Source organism: Camellia sinensis, chromosome 7 (genome assembly GCF_055761805.1).
Source record: "Camellia sinensis isolate YWXY chromosome 7, ASM5576180v1, whole genome shotgun sequence".
In the NCBI taxonomy this organism is placed as follows: Eukaryota; Viridiplantae; Streptophyta; class Magnoliopsida; order Ericales; family Theaceae; genus Camellia; species Camellia sinensis.
Genome location: NC_138967.1, coordinates 131,637,505 through 131,656,945, shown reverse-complemented (window position 1 = coordinate 131,656,945; position 19,441 = coordinate 131,637,505). Strand labels below are relative to the sequence as shown.

Genomic DNA, 19,441 nt, shown 5'->3' with positions numbered 1-19,441 from the left:
TACCACCATATCGTCGATGTAGGCCTCCATTGTTCGGTCCAAAAGAGGAGCGAACATCTTTGTCACCATTCTCTGAAAAGTTGCCCCAGCGTTCTTCAGTCCAAACGGCATGACTTTATAATAATACAGGCCTCTAGGAGTAGTTAACGACGTGATCTCTTGGTCCGGTTTATACATGGCTATCTGGTGGTAGCCGCGATATGCATCCAGGAAGCTAAACCTCTGATGGCCAGCGGTCAAGTCCACTAGCTGGTCAATTTGAGGGAAGGGGAAGCTATCATTTGGGCATGCACGGTTAACTGTCTTATAGTCAACGCAGACTCGCCATTTGCCATTCTTTTTCGGGACTACCACCGTGTTGGATATCCAACGAGGGTATTGCACTTCTTCTATCGCTCCCGCTTCCAACAGATTTTTGACCTCCTCTGCCACTACCTCGGCATGGTGCAGAGCCGAGCGGCGAGTCCTCTGAATGATCGGCCGCGCGTTTGGGAAGACGTTCATCTGATGGCAAATGAAGTTAGGGTCGACGCCAGGCATATCGTAAGGCGTCCACGCAAAAGCCTCCATGTTGGAGACCAAGAAGTTGACATAATCCAACCGCTCGGCGCTTGACAAAGATGATCCCAAGAGGAAGAACTTAGTTGGGTCGTTCTCGCCGACGCGTACTTCCACCAAATCCTCGACCGATTTTTCCTCGGCCTTTCTTCCTACGTCGTCAAGGACCTCTTTTCCCTCGGGTCCCTCAATCATTTAAACAAATCCTTTAACTGCTCGGCTGCCATTTACCGCAACGAAGCATTGTTTCGCCATCACCTGGTCTCCCCAAACTTCCTCTATTTGTCCGTTTGGCGCCGGGAAATGCAAGACCTGATGGTAAGTCGACGCTATTGCTTGCATGGCGTGCAACCAGCCCCTGCCTAAAATTAAGTTGTAGGTGGATGGGACTTTGAGCACCCAGAACTCTACTTGCTTTGTTACTGAACCCGCTTTGACCGGCAGTATCATCTTCCCTACCGGCCACTCTGGCTGAGAGTTGAAGCCAACCAAAGGGGACGTCGCAGGGGCCAAGTCCTTGTCCTCCAACTTCATTTGTTTGAACGCGTCATAGTACATAATTTCAACTGAACTTCCCTGGTCGATCAAGATCCTCTTGATATCAAAGCCTTTGACGCGAAGAGTTACCACTAGGGCATCATTGTGGGGCATCTGGATCCACTCCAAGTCCCTGCTCGAAAAGGTAAGAATGTCCTTCTCCTCGGTCTTCCCTTTCTTTATAGCGGGCCGAACGGAGAGCACTTCCCTCATGTGCTCGGCTTTCTTAATTATCCCTCTGAGCTCGCAGACCCTTGCTGGTTCAACGATGCCATGGATGACGTTGATTACGCCTTGGGGTGCTGCCTCTAGGGTGGCCAGGCCGTTTGGCTCGGTTTGCTCCAATGGCGCGACTTTCATACCCCCATCTATGTATTGGTCAAGATGTCCCGCGGCCACTAGCTCTTCCAAATGTTGTTTGAGCGGCAAGCAGTCCTCCGTTCGGTGTCCTCATTCCTCATGGAAAGTGCAGCGATACCTTGAGTTGAAGCCTCTCTGTGCATTCCCCAACTTGGCCGGCCAGCGAACAAAAGGCTCGCCTCTGATCTCACTCAAGATGTGGTAGATAGGGATTTTAAAAACCGTGGTGATTCTAGTCCGCGCCTTCAATTTTCTCTTAGCATCCTCCGTTGCATCACGGGGAGCATCAGCTCGGTCGTTTCTGCGACCCTTGTTTCTGTCATCGCAGTTTGGGCCACGTCGTTGATCTCTTGGCCGGTCGCTTGGGCGGTTATCCTCCTGCCCGACCGAGTGAACTTTCCCTGCTACCCTTCTGTCCGTTGCGGCCGGATTAACCTTCTCGGTCGCAGAGGCGGCATCATCCTCTCCACAAATGTGCTCATTGATCCGCTGCATCAAGGACTCCATGGTTGTGGCATGGTGCATTGTGAGCGAATCCCGCAGCCTATGCCCGACTGGGAGACCCCGCTTGTATTGAGTGATCGCCAGATTGGTAGGGCAGTCGAGGATTTCGTTGTAGGTTTCCCAGTACTTCGCATTGTATGCCTTCAATGATCCCCCTGACTCCATCTTGACGCCCAGAAGATGATCGACCTCCTTCGGCGTTCGAGTGTTAGTTTTGAATCTGGTGACGAAGGTTTCCGCTAGTTGCTGCCACCCCTCTATACTCCCTTCTGGAAGCCTTTCGAACCACTTCAGGCCCAGTTCTCCCAAGCTTGATGGGAATATGAGGCACATCAAGGCGTCATTGCGCCGATGGCCAGCCATTACTTGCCGGTAATGGCTCACGTGCATGTACGGATCCGTTTTGCCGTCGTACAAGGTGAACTTAGGCTGGTGGAATCTGGCAGGGAGTAGTGTACTCCCGATCTCCGAAGACAACGGCGTGGCTGTAAGTCTCGCCAGCTCTTTGTCCACTGGCGCATGGGCCATCACTCTGGGCGCCGGCATTGCCACTTCTTCGCTACAGTGAACTGGGGCGCTCAACCTCTGCCACGCCGGCACTCTCTGAGCCTCTCGACGGCGCGCCCTCTCCTCCAATACATCCCTCAGGTCTTTGGAACGGGTGGAGAAAGAGTATCCTGACGTCGGAGAATGGCGCGAGAGATGGTATGTGCTGTCTCGAGTGAGGGATCTGCCCTCCCTTCGGTCAGAATCTCCAACCCCATAGTTCCTGGTGATGGAGAGAGAGTGGGTCCTCTCCTGGTGGTGACTGCTAGAACGGGGGGACGGGGTGCGCTTACTGAGGTTGCCCTCTCCAGCAACACCCTTCCCCTTAATCTGACGTTTCAGCATCTCTATCTCTGCCGCCATCCTGCGAATGAGGGCGTCTTGGTCTTTGAGTTTGTGCTGCGCACGAGACTCCCCCCGCCGCCGTCGACCCTCTGGACTCTTTGAGCGATCAGTACTCCTTCCGCGTTTGTCTCGCGCGCCTCGCGAAGAAGTTTCTAGGCCCGCCATGGCTGGAACATTCGGGGGGCCTTCTCTCCGCCGGACAAACTCTGGTGTGACGCCATCGACGACGGATAGTGGAGTATCAAAGAACTTCCCACAGACGGCGCCAATTGTACGGAGGCGAAATCTCCTTTGCTTCCCGTACTCTTTGGAGTTCAAGCTTCCCACAGACGACGCCAATTGTACGGGGGCGAAATCTCCTCTGCTTCCCGTACTCCTTGGAGTTCAAGCTTCACGTGACGGCGTCTAACCTGACAACACAGAGAACGGTGAGCTGCCCGGCGGTGGTGTGCCGAATAGACCCTCCAACGATCAAGTCAGATCACTTGAGGAAGAATGAGGCTAGAGAGAGAGAGAGAATGTTTCAGATAGTGCAAATTGCTTACCTCTAACGTTCATCTTCCCTTCCTATTTCTAGGCTGGCCATGCAGCCTCAGGATTGTGCGCGCACTACCTCTTCTGTCCTTTCCTGGACAAGTGGCAGTGCTCGCCTCTCACCACCTTACGCGTGTAAAGGCCTAGTCCTCCAACCAGTACATGCAGAACCGCCAAAGGGTATTGATGCATGCCTGGAGCAGATTTCCTCTCCCTCACGCCATTGGCCCATGTGGCATGCTTAACCGGAGTATCACGACCGGTCTATCTCTTAAGAAGAATTTCCATCACAAGCCATACAACTGAGCTGTATCTTGCCGACCTATCCCTTGGGAACAAGCGAAAGTCGGATTCTTATAACCGAGCTGCGCGTGACCGGTCCATCCTGGCTGACCGGTCATGAAGCGTGCCGGCCCTTCCCCGCTCTTCCTTCATCCTAAATCATATGCAGTCCAGCCACCACGGCTGACCGGTAGGGCGCGCCGGCCCTCGCCTGTTTTCAGTCTGGCCCGGGCTGCCCTTAGCTCGGTTGCTTCACGTCATCTCGCGTCCAGCCGAATGCCCTCTAGGTCATTGCTCGGCCAGACCCCTATCCATGCCTGATCGGCCGGTTCCCTCGGAACATGACAAGCCGGGGGCCGCGCCAACCGAGAACACAGCTCGGCGCCGTGAGATCTGACCAACCTGCGTTACCGTAGCTCGGCCGTACAGTCCGGTCCAAAACTCCCCTCTCAGGAATAGAAGAGGGTGCACTTATTGATTGGATATTCCTTGGAAATATGTAGTGAAAGAAAGTGCCTATTTATGAGTGAATAATGCTTGGGACCCCCTTTTGGGGGTCACCCCCTCACCCCCTTTGCCACGTGGCGGGTGGGGATTGAAGGAGCAGGAAAAAAAAGAAAAAGAAAAAGAAAATGTAACCAATGAGAGAGAGAGGGGGTCAAAGGGGGTGAGGGAAAAAGGGGGGATGAATCATTGTTGTTTATGAGTTTCAACTGAAAGAATGCTATGAAAAGTTTCCGATAAGTTCAGATCATTGTTGTCCTTGCTGATGATGTTTTCTATCTTTTCTAGTTTCTTAGTTGTTTTAGGTTATTCCTCCTCTTTTGTTGTCTTTTTTGTGTGTTGTTTTCTTATTGTTGAGGGGTGATCACACATTTTTTTAAACTGTAATAGTATAAATTCTTATTTTTCATTTTTGGAAAAATATTAGTTCTTTTATGGACTTTAATGTACAATTTTTTTTTTCGTATATACATTCACTCCCCCCAATTTAGGCCAAGTTTGGCATGTGCCCAAAAAGTCAAAAAGTTATCATTATTCACCAAAAGTTAAAAAGTATGACTGCACAACTTCCAATCCTAATTTTTCCCTACACACTAATTTATACAATTTTTTAATACACATTTTTTTATAAAAAGTAAAAAAATTAACCCAAACAACCATATTTTTCTCCTCAACTTTTTAGTCTAAAAAATCAAAAAGTGCAGTTATTTAGGATATCCCAAACAACCCCTTGCATCTATCCCTGCAAGTAAATTCCAGTGGCTTGGGTCTCAACTGTACGATAAGAAGGATTAAGCAAAGAGTTGAGACGCAATGATGCAAACATTACTTTGAAAATCCTAGAATGATTGTTGCATATTCACTTACGCTGTATTTGGTTGAGGGATTTGAGAAGAGATTTGAAAAGAAAAAAGAAAAAAGTGTGTTAAACTAGATGAAATATAAATATATTTTATTCACATTTCACATTCTTTTTCCATTTCCCTTTCCAAATCCCTCCTTAAATCTCCCAACCAAACACAACATTAAAGTCACGACTAGTTCTCATCAACTCTCCATTATGCAGAGATACAGCTCAAACTATTGATGCAAGTTGTTAATTTCCTGCTCTCTCCATTATTGGGGGGGGGGGGGGGGGGGGGGAGAGAGAATCATAAATTTAAACCAGCCATTTTACCATGAACTCAAGCTCAGATCAACAGATTGGCTCCCAAGTTTCTAATAAACAGAGCATTGAGAATATTTGTTAAGAAGCCAATAACCAATTTTACCAATAAAATCATATAGGCAATCTGAGTGGCAAATCAGAGCAATTGTGATTGGCAAATGTTTTTTTTTTTTTTTTGGCACCTCTCAAACTAAAATTTGAATTGAGCTGCAAAATCAGAGCAATTGCGATGGTAAATTCTTGGTTTTCCACACTTTACTAACATTGCTTTAAAATTCAAACCAATTACAAACCCAGTGTGTAACAGTAGCATTTATGACAAAAAAAGCTTACGCCAAGAGGTCCAAACCCAAGAAGCTGCAAATGATGATCTGACGTTTAAACTATCATTTCACTATCCTATTCGATAAAACAAACATCAAATCACTCCCATCCTTTCCGTTACACTCTTTCTATAGAGACTCAAGGGAAAAAAAAAATTTGATCTGGACCAAGATGATATGTTCCTCGTCTTCTCTTTAGTTTTTCCCAAACTCTTTTTCATTTACTAATCAATGAAATAGTTACAAGCACACTTCCACAGCAGCTCATAACCTGCCTTGCCTCTCAATCAAGAAAAATATGACACCAGTCATATCTCATGGAAATTCAATGGCTTTTACTGACAGAAGATCATTTTCCCGAATGTTGAATCTGTGAATCACACCAAAAGCAAAGATCCGTCAGTTGGGTTTTATGACCGAGTTGTAACGCTGAAAGGGGGATACAAAAAAACCCATTGCTTGTAAAGCACTTCTAGCTTCAATACCTGCTATAATGACAACAACTGAGACTTGTGGTCAATCCCATTGAAGACGAAAGTTCCAGACATTGGAACAAATTGCCTGGTAATCAGCTATAATGAAAACAACAAGAGAACTTAGACATCAAAGTCTAACTTCTGGTAAAGAAATTTTGGCCATCAAAGTTAATGAAATAAGAAAAAGGACATACATCACAAACTGCAAACGATGATTGAACCACAAGAATGACAATTTCGCAAATGAAAATTAACAGAGTTTTACAAACCTTGATAATTTCCTGCGATGCAATTCCCCCAATGAAGGCAGCAACTGCATGGAGCTCTGCAGCACCATATCGGCACATCTCATTGATGAGGTCCTCTGTCAAGGTTGAGCCATTGCAACCCAAGTCACTAAGTAGGCCAACAGCCGTGGTTTTCAATCGAGATATGTCGTCATCTGTCTCTCTGCAGATATTAGTCCAGTTATGAGTAAAGCAGAATAGATTTTGAAAGAAACAAATATGGCAGTTGGTACTGGTATTGGGTGTTACCCATTGAACTGGCCAGGGAAACTGTTATAGTTTGCAGCAAACCGGTCCACAGATCGAAGCAGAATATAAAACCCCACAGCGATACTGCAAAAGATAAAGCAGAAAACTGAAGATAGTGGCCTCTCACAGAACTGTCAGGGATAAGCAAGGCAAAGCACGTTCAGTTTTAAAAATTTTCATGTTGGCTTCATTTGAAAATTTAAATTCCAGTAGTTTACAAGCGACAGCAGTTACTGAAGTTATAAAAACAAGCTTCTCAGATTTGAAGAGTTTATTGAAAATCCAACTTGCAAGCTAGACATTTTAAACCAAAACCAGGAATAATCAACCAAAGCTATGAGAGTATGAATACTGACATAAGAGAGAAAAACATGCAAGAGCAATCTGCACATGTTAATGTTCATTCTTAGATTTATATCGTTTTTATTTTATTTTATTTTATTTTTAATGTCAGTCTGCATGTGCTTATGTTTAAATTTATCAATTTCAGTCCACATTGTATAGATTACATGAATTCTGAAGACTTTATCAAACCTGGGTCTGCCACTGCATCTGACTGAATAAATTATCACAAAACCAAAAATATCAAGTTTTATAACCTATGTACTTACTTGCCAAGGGGAATTACCACAAATATGGCCTTCTCATTTCACATAGCCATTAGCTTCTGTAAGTATGAGAGAGGCCTTATGATTGTGACCAAAGAAGATCAGTCCAATAATTCAATGGTTCCTCTCTCTCTAACTGTTCCATTCTCAGAAACCAGAAGAGATCAACTTCCAGGGGTTCTTTGCTTTGTTTTCCATCTATCCATATTTAATAAACAATGTAATGTGAATAACTTTGGTTATGTCATTTAGACAGCTTCTTTGAGCATAATGGCTAACAGTTTCACATGCCAGGAAGCTTTCTAAATCTCAAAGTCTACACATGAGACCACAATTGCGGTTCAAATAAACATCACAAACTCAAATCTGTAGCACATTTTATTGATGAATGATTACTATAGCCAAGCAAAGATGTGGCCATATACCTGTAGTCTTCATCTGTTAGATACTTCTGCAACTCTGGTTGGACTGGAGAGTTGAATTCATCCTCGAGGAGACGATACCTGCATACCTAAAAAATAGAATTGATTATGACTAGTTGAAAGCTTCCTACTCAATATATGGAGGACGATGTATGCAATTTATGCCTACAAAATCTATTAGAAGATATGAGCTGCTGGATGCATGTACCCCAGTACATGCAGGGTTAGTTGAAGGTGTCCCTGTTGAATAACTGCTTTTTTTATGCCAAGATATTCTAAATATATGGAGGACCTCTATCATAAGGACTACCTAAGGCCTTGTTTGGGAAGCGACCGGTTTAGCTAAAAAGTCAAAAAGTTATTAAAAAAATCAAAAAGCCAATAACTCATACCAAAAAAACAAAGATTCTATTTTCTCTCTACTTTTTGCACATCTTTTCGTAAAAAGCCAAAAAGTCATCCCAAACATACTAGTTTTTTTTACATCACATTTTAGCTAAAAAGCCAAAAAAGTTACTAAAAAAGCATGTTCCCAAACGAGGCCTTAGTTTCTTGAACTCAAAAACTTCAATGCTAAAAATTAGATAGCCAACAGCTAACAATAACAATGCTAGTAAAAAATACAGAAATAATTTCGTTAAATCAGGAATAAATCTGATTACAAAGCTATGACTAGAGTATTAATATGAAGATAGGATAAAGTGAAAGGCGAGTTGCCCATAGTACCTAACAAGATATAATTAGACCTTAAGCTTGAACATTAAACAGTCTCTTCAGGGAAGGGTACATCAATCATTTTGTTTAGAACTTAGCATATGATCAAATTTGTTTGGAATTGTGATAACATCAAAATTTAGTTTGCTATATAAAAAAGGGGACATATAATTGGTTTCATAAAAAATGTAGTAACTGCACACACTTACTGTGAGCTTCCTGGCATTTTTACAGAAGCTTTTTATCATCGTCTTTGAGATACTATCTGGATCTCTACCAATTTTCTTTAGAATATTCCGGACACGTTGCTCAATAACAAAAAAATCAGCCTCGGCCTTGGCTTGGTAAATCTTCTGCAAGTTTACATACAACCTGCAAAGGAGTAAAACATCCCTCAAATTTCACCAAATCAAATATTCTATCTTTAAAAGAAGAAAAAGAAAAAAAATGTTAAAAACCAACAGGATGGCCTTGGAAAGAAATATAAGTCACTAACTCAGTAGAAGATGTCATATCCGGTATTGGTCCCTCAAGAGGTGCCTCCCCCGCTCCTTCATTAGCAATGAACTCCTGCAATGCAGGGAAAGAAAGTAATTTTGTTGTATTTAATGAATGCGAGTGATTTTTTTTTTTTTTATTTAACTCCCAATGAATGCAAGTGTTAAGAAAACACTCACAGTGAATTAATCTTGATCCATCCAAATGTAAAACTAATCTGTGGATGATTACTTTTCTCTACAAGGCATTTTTTTTTTTTTTTGGTAAGTCTCTACAAGCATAACAAATATTGATTTTGGTATATGCTGAATATTTTTTAATTGACATCTGTATATCATCGCAAGATCATTAGGCTCCAGGTGCTTAATTGCTTGTCCAGTCAAGGAAGACAATCACAGCACGATAACAAAAACAAATAAACAGGAAAGACACAGGGTGAGCGAAACAGAGACTGAGTGTAAGATGGAGATGAGAGCTTTACCAAAAAAAACACAATTAGATCTTGATCATATAACATATCCATCAAAAATTAAATAAAATGATAGATCTCCTTATAATGATATATAAATAAGCTCAAAAGGGAAGGCAACTTCAACTAATATGCAATCATCAATATGGCTGATTGCCCACTTTTTTTTTTTTGATAAATAGCTGATTGCCCACTTCAACTAGTGTAGAACCAGTAAACAAGAATCACAACTATGGTCTGTGAAAATATTCTCAATCAATATTCATTCATTCAAAACATAAGTGTTTTTGTTAAACCATCTCCATAATATATGCCTAGCATAGCTAATAAGGATTTAAAAAACGATAAAATAAATAAATTGTAAACAAATCCAAAAACTAACAAATGTCCTAAAAATACTAGGGGTGTTTGGTTTGTGTTTTGAGATAAATTTTCAAAAAAAAATTTGGGGAAAAAGTTTAGAATTTTTTTTGGTTTGTTTGGTTGTATATTTTGAAAATAGTTTTGGAGTTTTGGAGTTTGGGATGATTTAATATTTTATTGTAGTTGAGTAGATGTGTGTGAGAGAAAAAGTGATTGAGAATGAAAGATAAGAGATAAAAAGTGATTGATTGATGTGTAAGACACAGAGTGATTTTGAAAAAAATTTTCTAAAAATACTCAGATACACTTCAAACACTTGACACTTTTTTACTTTTTTAGACTCAGATACACTTCAAACACTTGAGGGACACACGTGTCCATCAATTAATTACACACGAAACACGTTACAAATTTGAACAAAATAACATGATATAATGACAAAAGAAAACAATGTAGGTTTTAATCTTAGTCGCAGGAATCATCCTACCAGGTGACGAATCTTCCTAAGAAACGCGATTCCACGTTTCTTTCTAAGAAACGTGTAGGAATCGCGTTTCCATCGAGAGAGAAACGCGATCCTGGCCAAGATGGGATCGTTGGTGAAGAACAAAAACCCTAGGAGAGAGAGACAGAGGAGAGAGAGTGTGAAGGAAGAGAGTGAGAAGACAAACCTTCGACTCCAGTATGTAGTGCTCTCGCCTCGCGATTTGCTCGCGATCTACTCCTCTTCGCTCTCGCCTTCGATCACCATGGCCATCGCCTTCGATCTGCTTCTTCTTCTTCTTCTCTCTCTCTCTCTCTCTCTCTCTCTCTCTTGTCGAGTTGTGTTTCTGTCTTCCCCCCTCTCGTTTCTAATATATAATAAATATAATAAATAATATAATTTGTTATATAAATAATATAATTTGTTATATAATAAAATAATAAATCTAATTAAATCAAATATAATAAAAAAAAAATAAGATTTATAAAATAAATCATTATTTTATTATTTTACTGTTTTTTAACATATTTTATTATTTTACTGATTTTTATTTATAATATATATCAATTAAAAATTAAAAAATATATATAAATAAATTAAAAATATTATCTATAAAAATAATACCTAAGATAAAAATAATAAATATATTTAAAAATAACTATTTAACTCACCTTTATATAATAAATATATTTTAGAAATAACTACTAAATATATATATATATATATATTACCACTTCCCGAGGCGCTCCCAACCTAAGAAACTTCTATCAGCTCACGCTTCCCCGCTCCCGCTCCCACTCCTGCCCCCGCTCCCGCCCCCGCTCCCGCTCCCGCTTCGTGCAACTAAGGTTTTAATAGGTATCCCACATCCTTTAAACTTCAGAAATTCATGTTATGTTCTATACTTCTTTTAGGTTTTGCGGTAATGGCATATTCATACCCACATCCATATCCACACCTGTATTTCCTAGGGAAAGATAGAAGGGGTTGGCTGCAGAGGAGGTAAGCATGAGCTGCAAAGGAGGAGGGACAACCAGAAAAATTGGATGAGTGGAGTTAGTATGGTGCAGTAGGGGGCGAAAGGAGGTTGTGGGGTCGGGTGAGTTGAAGGGGAAGGGACAAATACAAGGGAGGAGCTGGACAGAAGTATAGAAAGAAAAATGGGTGAAACTGGTGAGTTTCTTTGTTCTTTAGACAAAATAAAGGAGAATTTGTCTTTTTACTACTGTCTCACCTAATCCAATTACCGTGTGTACATGTGCCGTGAATTCTACCAATTTCCATCCATTTTTTACTTCAGTTCAACCTTCATGGCATCATTTGTTCACTTTTGAACCACAAGGGCTTATGTGTTTTGGGCGCAAAGTGTAATAACCCCTAGGAACTAATTTCAAAGCATCAGTGTGATAAATATAAGCATACATCAGTAGCTGAGAATTCCTTTTTATATATTAACAAATGAATTCATTGTTAAAATCAATTTAAACTCAGTAAAGATAATAGCACAAATTATCAAAATCCTAAAAGTACGTGCTTTTTACTGCTAATTTTACTATTGGAGAAAATTTTGAGGTAATACCTTTAGAGCTGCCACCATCACCCAAAAATCAGACATATTAGAATCAATATCAGCACAACTATCATTGATTATCCGTTGTAGATTTGAACCTGTGATGGAAAACATAAGAAAATTAATAATCTAATTATGTGTTACAGGTATAATTCACAGTCAATTACAATTTACAGTAGAATGGAAGCTCCATATGCCATAATTACCAACTAAAAAAATTGAGAATTCTGCACCTAGACCATCAGGGGCTTAATTCTAATAATGTTTCTAATAAAAAAAAAAATTAAACTAGAAACTAGGCAACAAAAATTCACATCACCCTATCATTTCTAAATCAACGCAAATACACACGCACATAAAAAGATGCAGACTGCATACTTCGAATGCACTCAGGGTCTCAAATTGCAATCAACCAAAATTTTCAATCGTGATTGAAATTCCAATACTCAAAGTTCTTGAGAATCTGATAAACCCGTAAGTACCATGGAATTTAAAGAGAAGAAAGAACTTGATTAAGTTCATGCATCTTTGGAACCTCGAATCAATCATGCACACTGTAAAGGTTGAGGGTCACTTATCGGAGGTATAGATTTACTAAATCAGCTGAACAAACCATCATTGAAAAATGTTTGATGAACAACCATGAGAAAAAATGTAAGAAAATACTAAAGGTAGAATCTAAACACAATTCCTTACCAATATGACTGTAAAAATTAAGTCCATTCATATTTTATTTTAAAAAAAATCCAATTTTTATACTGCCCACAATCTGTTAAGTTTCAGAACTTGGCCAAGTGACAGTTTCCCCAATTAAATAAGGATTCTACAACATTAAATGCACCAGACTGTCCCCTTGTGAGTGCAAAGCAGCGTCACGCAGCTTATTTTCTTAATACTGGATTCTGTTCTGAAAGGACTGCTTGTCTATAGAAACAACACAATAGGTTCACATGGAAGAGTTTGGCACACTTATCTGCACCATGCCTCAACCACTATGCGTGAATTTCTTCACTCTTTTATCACTCAAATAAATCAGACAATATTCCTTACCAGCAAGTTGCAGCTTGGTTAGTGACCAGGTGGCATCACAAGTGATGTGCTGAGTGAACAAACCAGCTCAACTCAAGTGAGTATAGGTTTGTTTCGAGACTTGTGTTGCTATGATGTTGTTTGATATAATTCTTCCACTAAACCTTACAACATTAATCTATGCCAAAAAAAAACCTCCATCTTCCTCCAAGTTTTGACAACAGCTATGAAATATGAGACACCACCTATGAAACAGGAGCAGTTCTTTAACAACCAATAGAATTAGGGAATGAGACTATGAGAATCAAAAAGTAATATACTATGACCACTAATATTGACCAATACTAAAAGGCATCAATTGATGTTATACCAACAAGACTGATTCTGAAATGTATCCGCTCCATACTAAACTTTCATGACTCCAGTAAATTTTTGCATCAATCAATATGTATTCACATCAGGCCATTTTTTGAAATCATTTTTTAGCTAAAGAGGTTGGACAGAAATGTTCAGATTCTGATCCTTATTCATTAGTTGATCACTTCGATATTATATCTCTATTCCGTTGTTGAAACTTCCCAAGCAAAGCTGTTTGAAGTTTAGACATTTCTGTTGGAACAAACAAACTCATGATATTGGTTACATTACAGGTGCACGTTCTTTCATGAACCTTATTGGCATGGGCCATCATAATGCCAGCAGATTGATTAAAGCAGCCCATTGAGCTTAGCACCGATGGGTGGACGACAAGCTCATGCATGTCAACAAGGGTCCTATGCATTTCATCTTCAGTGAAAAGGTTTTAAACCCTTCAATACAACTGCATTTACAGTTTACAGCATTCAATTTTAAGTCTATATCTATCCCAAGTCCTGACCTGATCAATTTAACAACACAACAAACTCCTTTTGAAATTTTATCCTTCTCAAAACTGGTAATAATGCTTTGTGAACTTACCAATTCCTCGAGGAGCAAACACTTTGAATGAGGCCTCAATCGCTTCTTTAAAATTGTCTTCATCCATTGCCCTCATCCTCGCTCTAATTAGATCCTAACATGTTCAGCATGCCAACCAAGCCACCTTAGTATGCTGCATGAGTAAGATGAAATGTGGGACTAAATGTGCAAACCTTGAAATCTTTTTTCTCTTCCCTGGTTGATGGAAGGCTTCCACCATGAGTTTTGGCCCACTCTTCTGCCATCTTGACAAGAATAACAACATATGGTATGTGTTTATGGACAACAGGATCAGGCACGTCCAGATCAATTGTTTCTGCAAAGCTATCATTGATAAACATGCAATCAGCATCTCACTCAAGATGTAAGCTGTTTAGGTACGAGGAGAACAAAAAATTAAATGCCATTAGCATATACAGACTAACAATTAATGCGCCAAAATAAACAACTCACAACAGTCAACCAAACAAATGAAAAAAACAAGTTTTGAGACCCATACCTCCTCAACTCAGGCCATGGGCAATTTAGTCGGAGATCATCCAGAAAATGATCAGGCTTTGACTCAATCACAGTATGTTCCTGCCTCAAAGATGCAAAGTAGAATTACCACCCCCAGCTCTGCAGAAAGTACAAGTCTGGTATTTTCTTCTAAACTTAATTTCTACTTTGGTGTTTCTTTCAATTCAAACAATCTTGATTGACATCCAACCTCACCCTTGTGGGAAGAGCAAAGAAATTTCTAAAATAACAAGCCCACAAGAAATCTGTGATTGTTCAAAAATTAAAACAAAAATATTAAAATTTGATAATGTATTCATCCTTGCTATGCCTCCGATTTTTATATTGTAGCCACTACCATCCTAATACTAACTTTTCCAAAATGCCAAGTTAATAAATTTAACCCAAATATATATATATATATATATAAATTAACCATACATTTTAAGGTCCATTACCTTCACACTGATCCGAACAAAACCTGTGAGGCCATAGGAGCGTGCAAATACCAACATGACATTTGCTTCCCGACAGATTCTATCCAACTTCACCATTGAATCTTCTGCTAGCTGATAGTGTAATAAGAGCATACCCATTGAAGAGGAAAATTTGAGAGGAACAAAAAAAAAAAGCAAATTACTAATCATACAAAACAGTGTATTAAGGAGCGGGAAAGCCATCAAGGCACCAAATAACAACCACTTATTCCATTATATATCGGTATCAAATCCAAAAAGAAAATAATCAGATTTATGGACAATCAGATATAGAATTATATCACACTGTTACGTTTATGATCATTATTCATGCTAATATGTTATTTTTCATTATCAAAGAGTGAATAATAATATTTCAGTGTCAAGATAGCAGATCAAGGATGGACAATGAGTCACTTTGTTTTCCTCCGTTTCATGTGTGTGTGTGCACACTCTTTGCATGTACAATGTCAACCTACTGGTCTAAATCAACAGCAATGTTAACATGTACACAGCATAAAATCACAATACCATTTGTTGCTGATCAAAAAATAATATTAATGATAATAAAAATAAATAAAATAAAACAAAATCACAATACCACCAACTAAAAGGAAACAACAGAACATTAAACCCAACATATATATCAAATCTTGAATTTTTGGGTCCAAACCAAAGCAACACTTCTCAATTTAGCATCACAATTACTAAAAAAAAAATATGATGCCAAAAATCCACACCTGTGTGGCTACCACCAAGGTAAACTGAGAAAAGAAAGATGGATTTGTCTGAATTAATGCCTCTGGATACTCTTCTATAAATTTGGCTTTAACAGCATCATTTAGCTCCTGAAGAAATGCACACACAGATTTTGCCTTTGATTGTCCAACACTTGACTCATCCACTACCAATACCACAAGTAAGTAAAACATAAGAACAAAAATATAAGAAGTGAATATAATGCCATAGTTAAGGCACATACCCATGAAGTTATTTCCAAGGTCCCCCACTTCAACTTTAGAACCATCAATAACAGTGATACTTCCAATCCCACCAAGAACAAGATTTTTTAAAGTTTCAGAACCAGTAGGGCCACAATTAAGCAAGCATATACTTGCTTTCCCAAGGGCAGCCTGTCCTTGCTCTCCCCAAATCCTGCATAAATATTATAATTTTACGTCTGTTTCTTCAAAATAGTATTATCATGATTCACAATAAAAGCTCTTTTAAAAAAATAAAAAATAAAAAGTAGGAAACTTAAGAAAAAACTAAAAAAAAAAAAAAAAAAAATGGATGGTCAACAAAGTCAAAATTTATGGATTGATCAATTTAAAGAACTAGTCACTAAAGTACTAAAATAATATAAATTAGGTAAATGCAAAGAGAAATGGGTATTGGGTCTTATTTATAAAAACTTTTAGCAAATGTGTCTCAAAGTCTGAACTGTGGATACAATTGCTGATACATGACCATATTTTACTAGGCTTCTACAAACTACAGACATGAATATCAATGGAAACAAACCAAACAAGAGGAAAATGCATGGCAGAACCTTATACCCATTACATAATCTCTCAACAATTTTATCCCCATCAAGGCCCATTTCATATACACTCCCTGTGTGGCAAACTATAAGAAAAATGAAAAGAAAGGAATAGGAAAGAGAGAAACAAACGAAAAAAGAAAGGATAGTGGTACCTCTCTTGTTCGGTTAAATTTTTTTTTTTGATAAATAAAAAGCAAAAGGCTCCCCTTGAGAAAAATAAATAAATATAATTTGAGCAAGAGGGGCAAAAACGAAAACCACTTCCCACAACTGGTAACTACTCCTTCCATTTCCTTTCTCGCCAAATATCCCCTTCGTGTGTGTAATAAATGTTTTGGGGATAAACATCAACTGCAAGGCCTGAGACAACCCAAAAAGAACATGACATTATGGCTTTCCACAAAATTATATGTCTATGAGATCGAGAGCAGAAGAATTTTGCTCAAAATATTGTTCCTCTTCCCATCGAACCCCTTTCTCCATGGTCCGCATAGACCAAATGTAATACAGATGCCAACAGTTCATCACGGAAGTAAAGGTTTCACTAAGCCAGGATCACTAACTAAGGTTTTGTTTGGGACTTGCTATATAAGCTAACTTTTTGTTTGCCGTCAACTAAAAAAGTCAAATGTCTAATCAACCTTTTCACTGGCAAAAACAATTTTTTTAACGCTGTATTTAGTTAAAGGATTTGGGAAGAGATTTGAAAAAAGAGAGGGAAAAGATATGTGAAACTAGGTAAAATAAAGGTATATTTTATTCTCATTTTACTTTAATATTTCCATTTTCATTTCCTTTTCCAAATGACTCGTCAAATTCCCCAACCAAACACAGGAATTACAGGCAGGTGGGAGAAGGGGAAAAAATAACCAACACATGGAGAGGTGCACCCCATCACAGACTCACTTGCACCCCATGTGTTGGTAATTTTTTCCTCCCTTCTCCCACCAGCATGTAATTCCCTCTTTCTTTATCAACTTCCCAAACACATTAGTTTCTAGCTTTCAAAAGGCTATTTTTTTTGGGAGAAAACTCTTCCTCTCCCTCCATTTCTCCCTATTTTTTAAGCATCCAAACAGCCTCTCTGCGGACCCAGCAGTAGCAGGGTAGCCTCGTGAACTGAAACAATACTGTAGCCCTCCCTAATAATCAATATTGAAGCTAACGAATTTCCTAATCGTATTTCATCACATAGTTCTGGTTTTCAAGACAACTCTGGAACACTAATCTCGAACTAAACCAGATATTTATATTAAGCTCAGAATAGCGGGATATAAATATATATATATATATATATATCGTTTCTTCGGGTATTTTACTTTCTTGGCAACCAAACAAAGAGCAATGCTAAATAAAGTCGTAAGAAGTGAGAAGTTAGAGTATTGAGTATCAGAGAAAGTTAGGGCAAGGGTACCTGAGCTGACGATCGTACTTGGTTTTGGGTTCCGCCATTGTTTTTTTTTTTTTGTTGTTGGTTCTTCTTGACTGTAAGCTGTGTGTTTTTGGGTTCGCTTGATAGCTACGCAGAATGCGATTGAGGACCGTGAGCTGTGTTGTGGCTTTGTTTATCTAGAGAGAGGGAGAGAGAGAGTATGTGTGGGCAAGATCTGAAGGCCATATTAGATTTTAGAATTATGATTTGATAATAGAATTATATTTTAAGTTTGTAAAATTGTTTCGGAGCTTTAGCTTTAATGGAGTGTGAGTCTACTATGATAATGATGTTTGTGTTTTGTGATTTTTTTTTGTTTTTTGACTTTCTATGATATTAGAGTTTATTGATTTAGAGAGATGTATCATTGTTGTTAAGTATGTGAGTTTTAGAATTATGATTTGAGTGTATAAAATTTATCAAAAATGTCTAAGACCCCAGTGGGGGTCACTGGGGGTCATGTACGGAGGCTTCCCATTGGTCAAAAAAAAAAGAGCTGTTTTTTTTTTTTTTTTTTTTTTTTTGTGATTTGGACGAATAGCATGCTGCCACCTCACTGAGGGTCTGTAGCAAAGTCCAAAATTTATTTAGTTATGAGTTTTGAAAATAATTTTAAAAAGAGTTTTGAATTGAGTGATGTGACCTATGATATTTAATTTAAAAATTTACAACTCATAACTAAACATACAATTCAAAATTATATTCAAAACTCAAAAAAAATTCCAGAATATTGTTTATTTAAAATATAAAAATAACAGGTGCAACAAAAAAAAAAAAAAAACACAAACACTGTTCTGGTCAACCGACTAGACGTCTGAGAGGATGATCGGGTAGACGTGTTTTCAAAGTGTATGCAATCAATTTTTGAGAATTGTAAACAAATACCACATGCAAACCAAGAGGTAGAATTAAAGTTCCAAAACTCTACCAAATTGACGAGTTTTTTGAGGATTTATTTTTTTCTAAATTGAGATTTTTAATTTTTTTGTATTTTTTTTTGTTTTTATTGAATTTTTTTAATATTTTACGTAATTTTTAAATTTTTTAGATATACTTAACTTAAATATGCTTAAAAAAAAATGATATTTGTAAAAAAAAAAATTAAAAATTCACTAAATACCAAAAATATAAAAATATATATATATATAAATTCAGTATATTTTTTGTATTCTTGTATATTTATTGATTTTTTAAAATATTTTTTTTATAAATATTTTACTTTTTAGATACATATAAGTAAAGTATATCTAAAAAAAATGTATAAAATTTAAAAATATTCACTAAAAATAAAAAAAATACAAAAAACAAAATACTCAATTTTTACAAAATTGAATTCAGAAAATTGAAAACACAGTGATTTATTTTATGGAAGTTCTATCTATATATCTTATTTAGAGATTGTTGTTTAGACGTATTGGATAATGGCATTGTAATCTATCGAAGTGTTAATTTTGAGATATATAGTTGTTTGATTATTTGATTGAAAATAATGTGTATTCATGTTTATTTAGTTATTGGATTAAAAGTCATCAAATAATTATTTTTAATTTTTTTTAAATTAAAAATTAATTTCTGAAAACTAAACTAAATATGTCCTAAATATTTAGAGGAAAAAATTGTTTTTTACTAGTTAATTCATATGATGGCTTGTCCAAAGAATAGTCTTATTGGACTAATAGTCCAATCTATAATTTTTCAGCCA

General features: G+C 38.1%; 3 protein-coding genes across 4 annotated transcripts; all 3 read right to left on the bottom strand.

The window, feature by feature from the left end:
* Window positions 1-753: 753 nt before the first annotated feature.
* Window positions 754-1,455, bottom strand: LOC145796104 (uncharacterized). Its single transcript, XM_082881108.1, has one exon. It carries the CDS (start codon window positions 1,453-1,455, stop codon window positions 754-756), a length of 702 nt encoding a protein of 233 aa, XP_082737234.1.
* A 90-nt stretch (window positions 1,456-1,545) lies between these two features.
* LOC145796103 (uncharacterized) lies at window positions 1,546-2,322 on the bottom strand. The gene has a single exon (XM_082881107.1). The coding sequence runs from the start codon at window positions 2,320-2,322 to the stop codon at window positions 1,546-1,548; it is 777 nt and encodes a 258-aa protein (XP_082737233.1).
* Window positions 2,323-5,562: 3,240 nt separating this feature from the next.
* LOC114301479 (NEDD8-activating enzyme E1 regulatory subunit AXR1) lies at window positions 5,563-17,928 on the bottom strand. 2 transcript variants are annotated; one of them, XM_028246429.2, is made up of 15 exons: window positions 17,722-17,928; window positions 15,744-15,916; window positions 15,502-15,665; window positions 14,744-14,854; window positions 14,287-14,366; window positions 13,961-14,111; window positions 13,788-13,881; window positions 11,811-11,899; window positions 8,914-8,987; window positions 8,627-8,789; window positions 7,707-7,792; window positions 6,674-6,757; window positions 6,407-6,587; window positions 6,147-6,233; window positions 5,563-6,031 (listed from the first exon to the last, which is right to left on the bottom strand). In XM_028246429.2, the coding sequence occupies exons 1-14, from the start codon at window positions 17,757-17,759 to the stop codon at window positions 6,150-6,152; spliced, it is 1,572 nt and encodes a 523-aa protein (XP_028102230.2). In that variant the 5' UTR covers window positions 17,760-17,928; the 3' UTR covers window positions 5,563-6,031; window positions 6,147-6,149. The 2 variants fall into 2 exon arrangements, with proteins under 2 accessions (XP_028102230.2, XP_082735512.1); XM_082879386.1 differs by having other exon boundaries at window positions 15,502-15,609; window positions 17,722-17,874.
* Window positions 17,929-19,441: the final 1,513 nt, after the last annotated feature.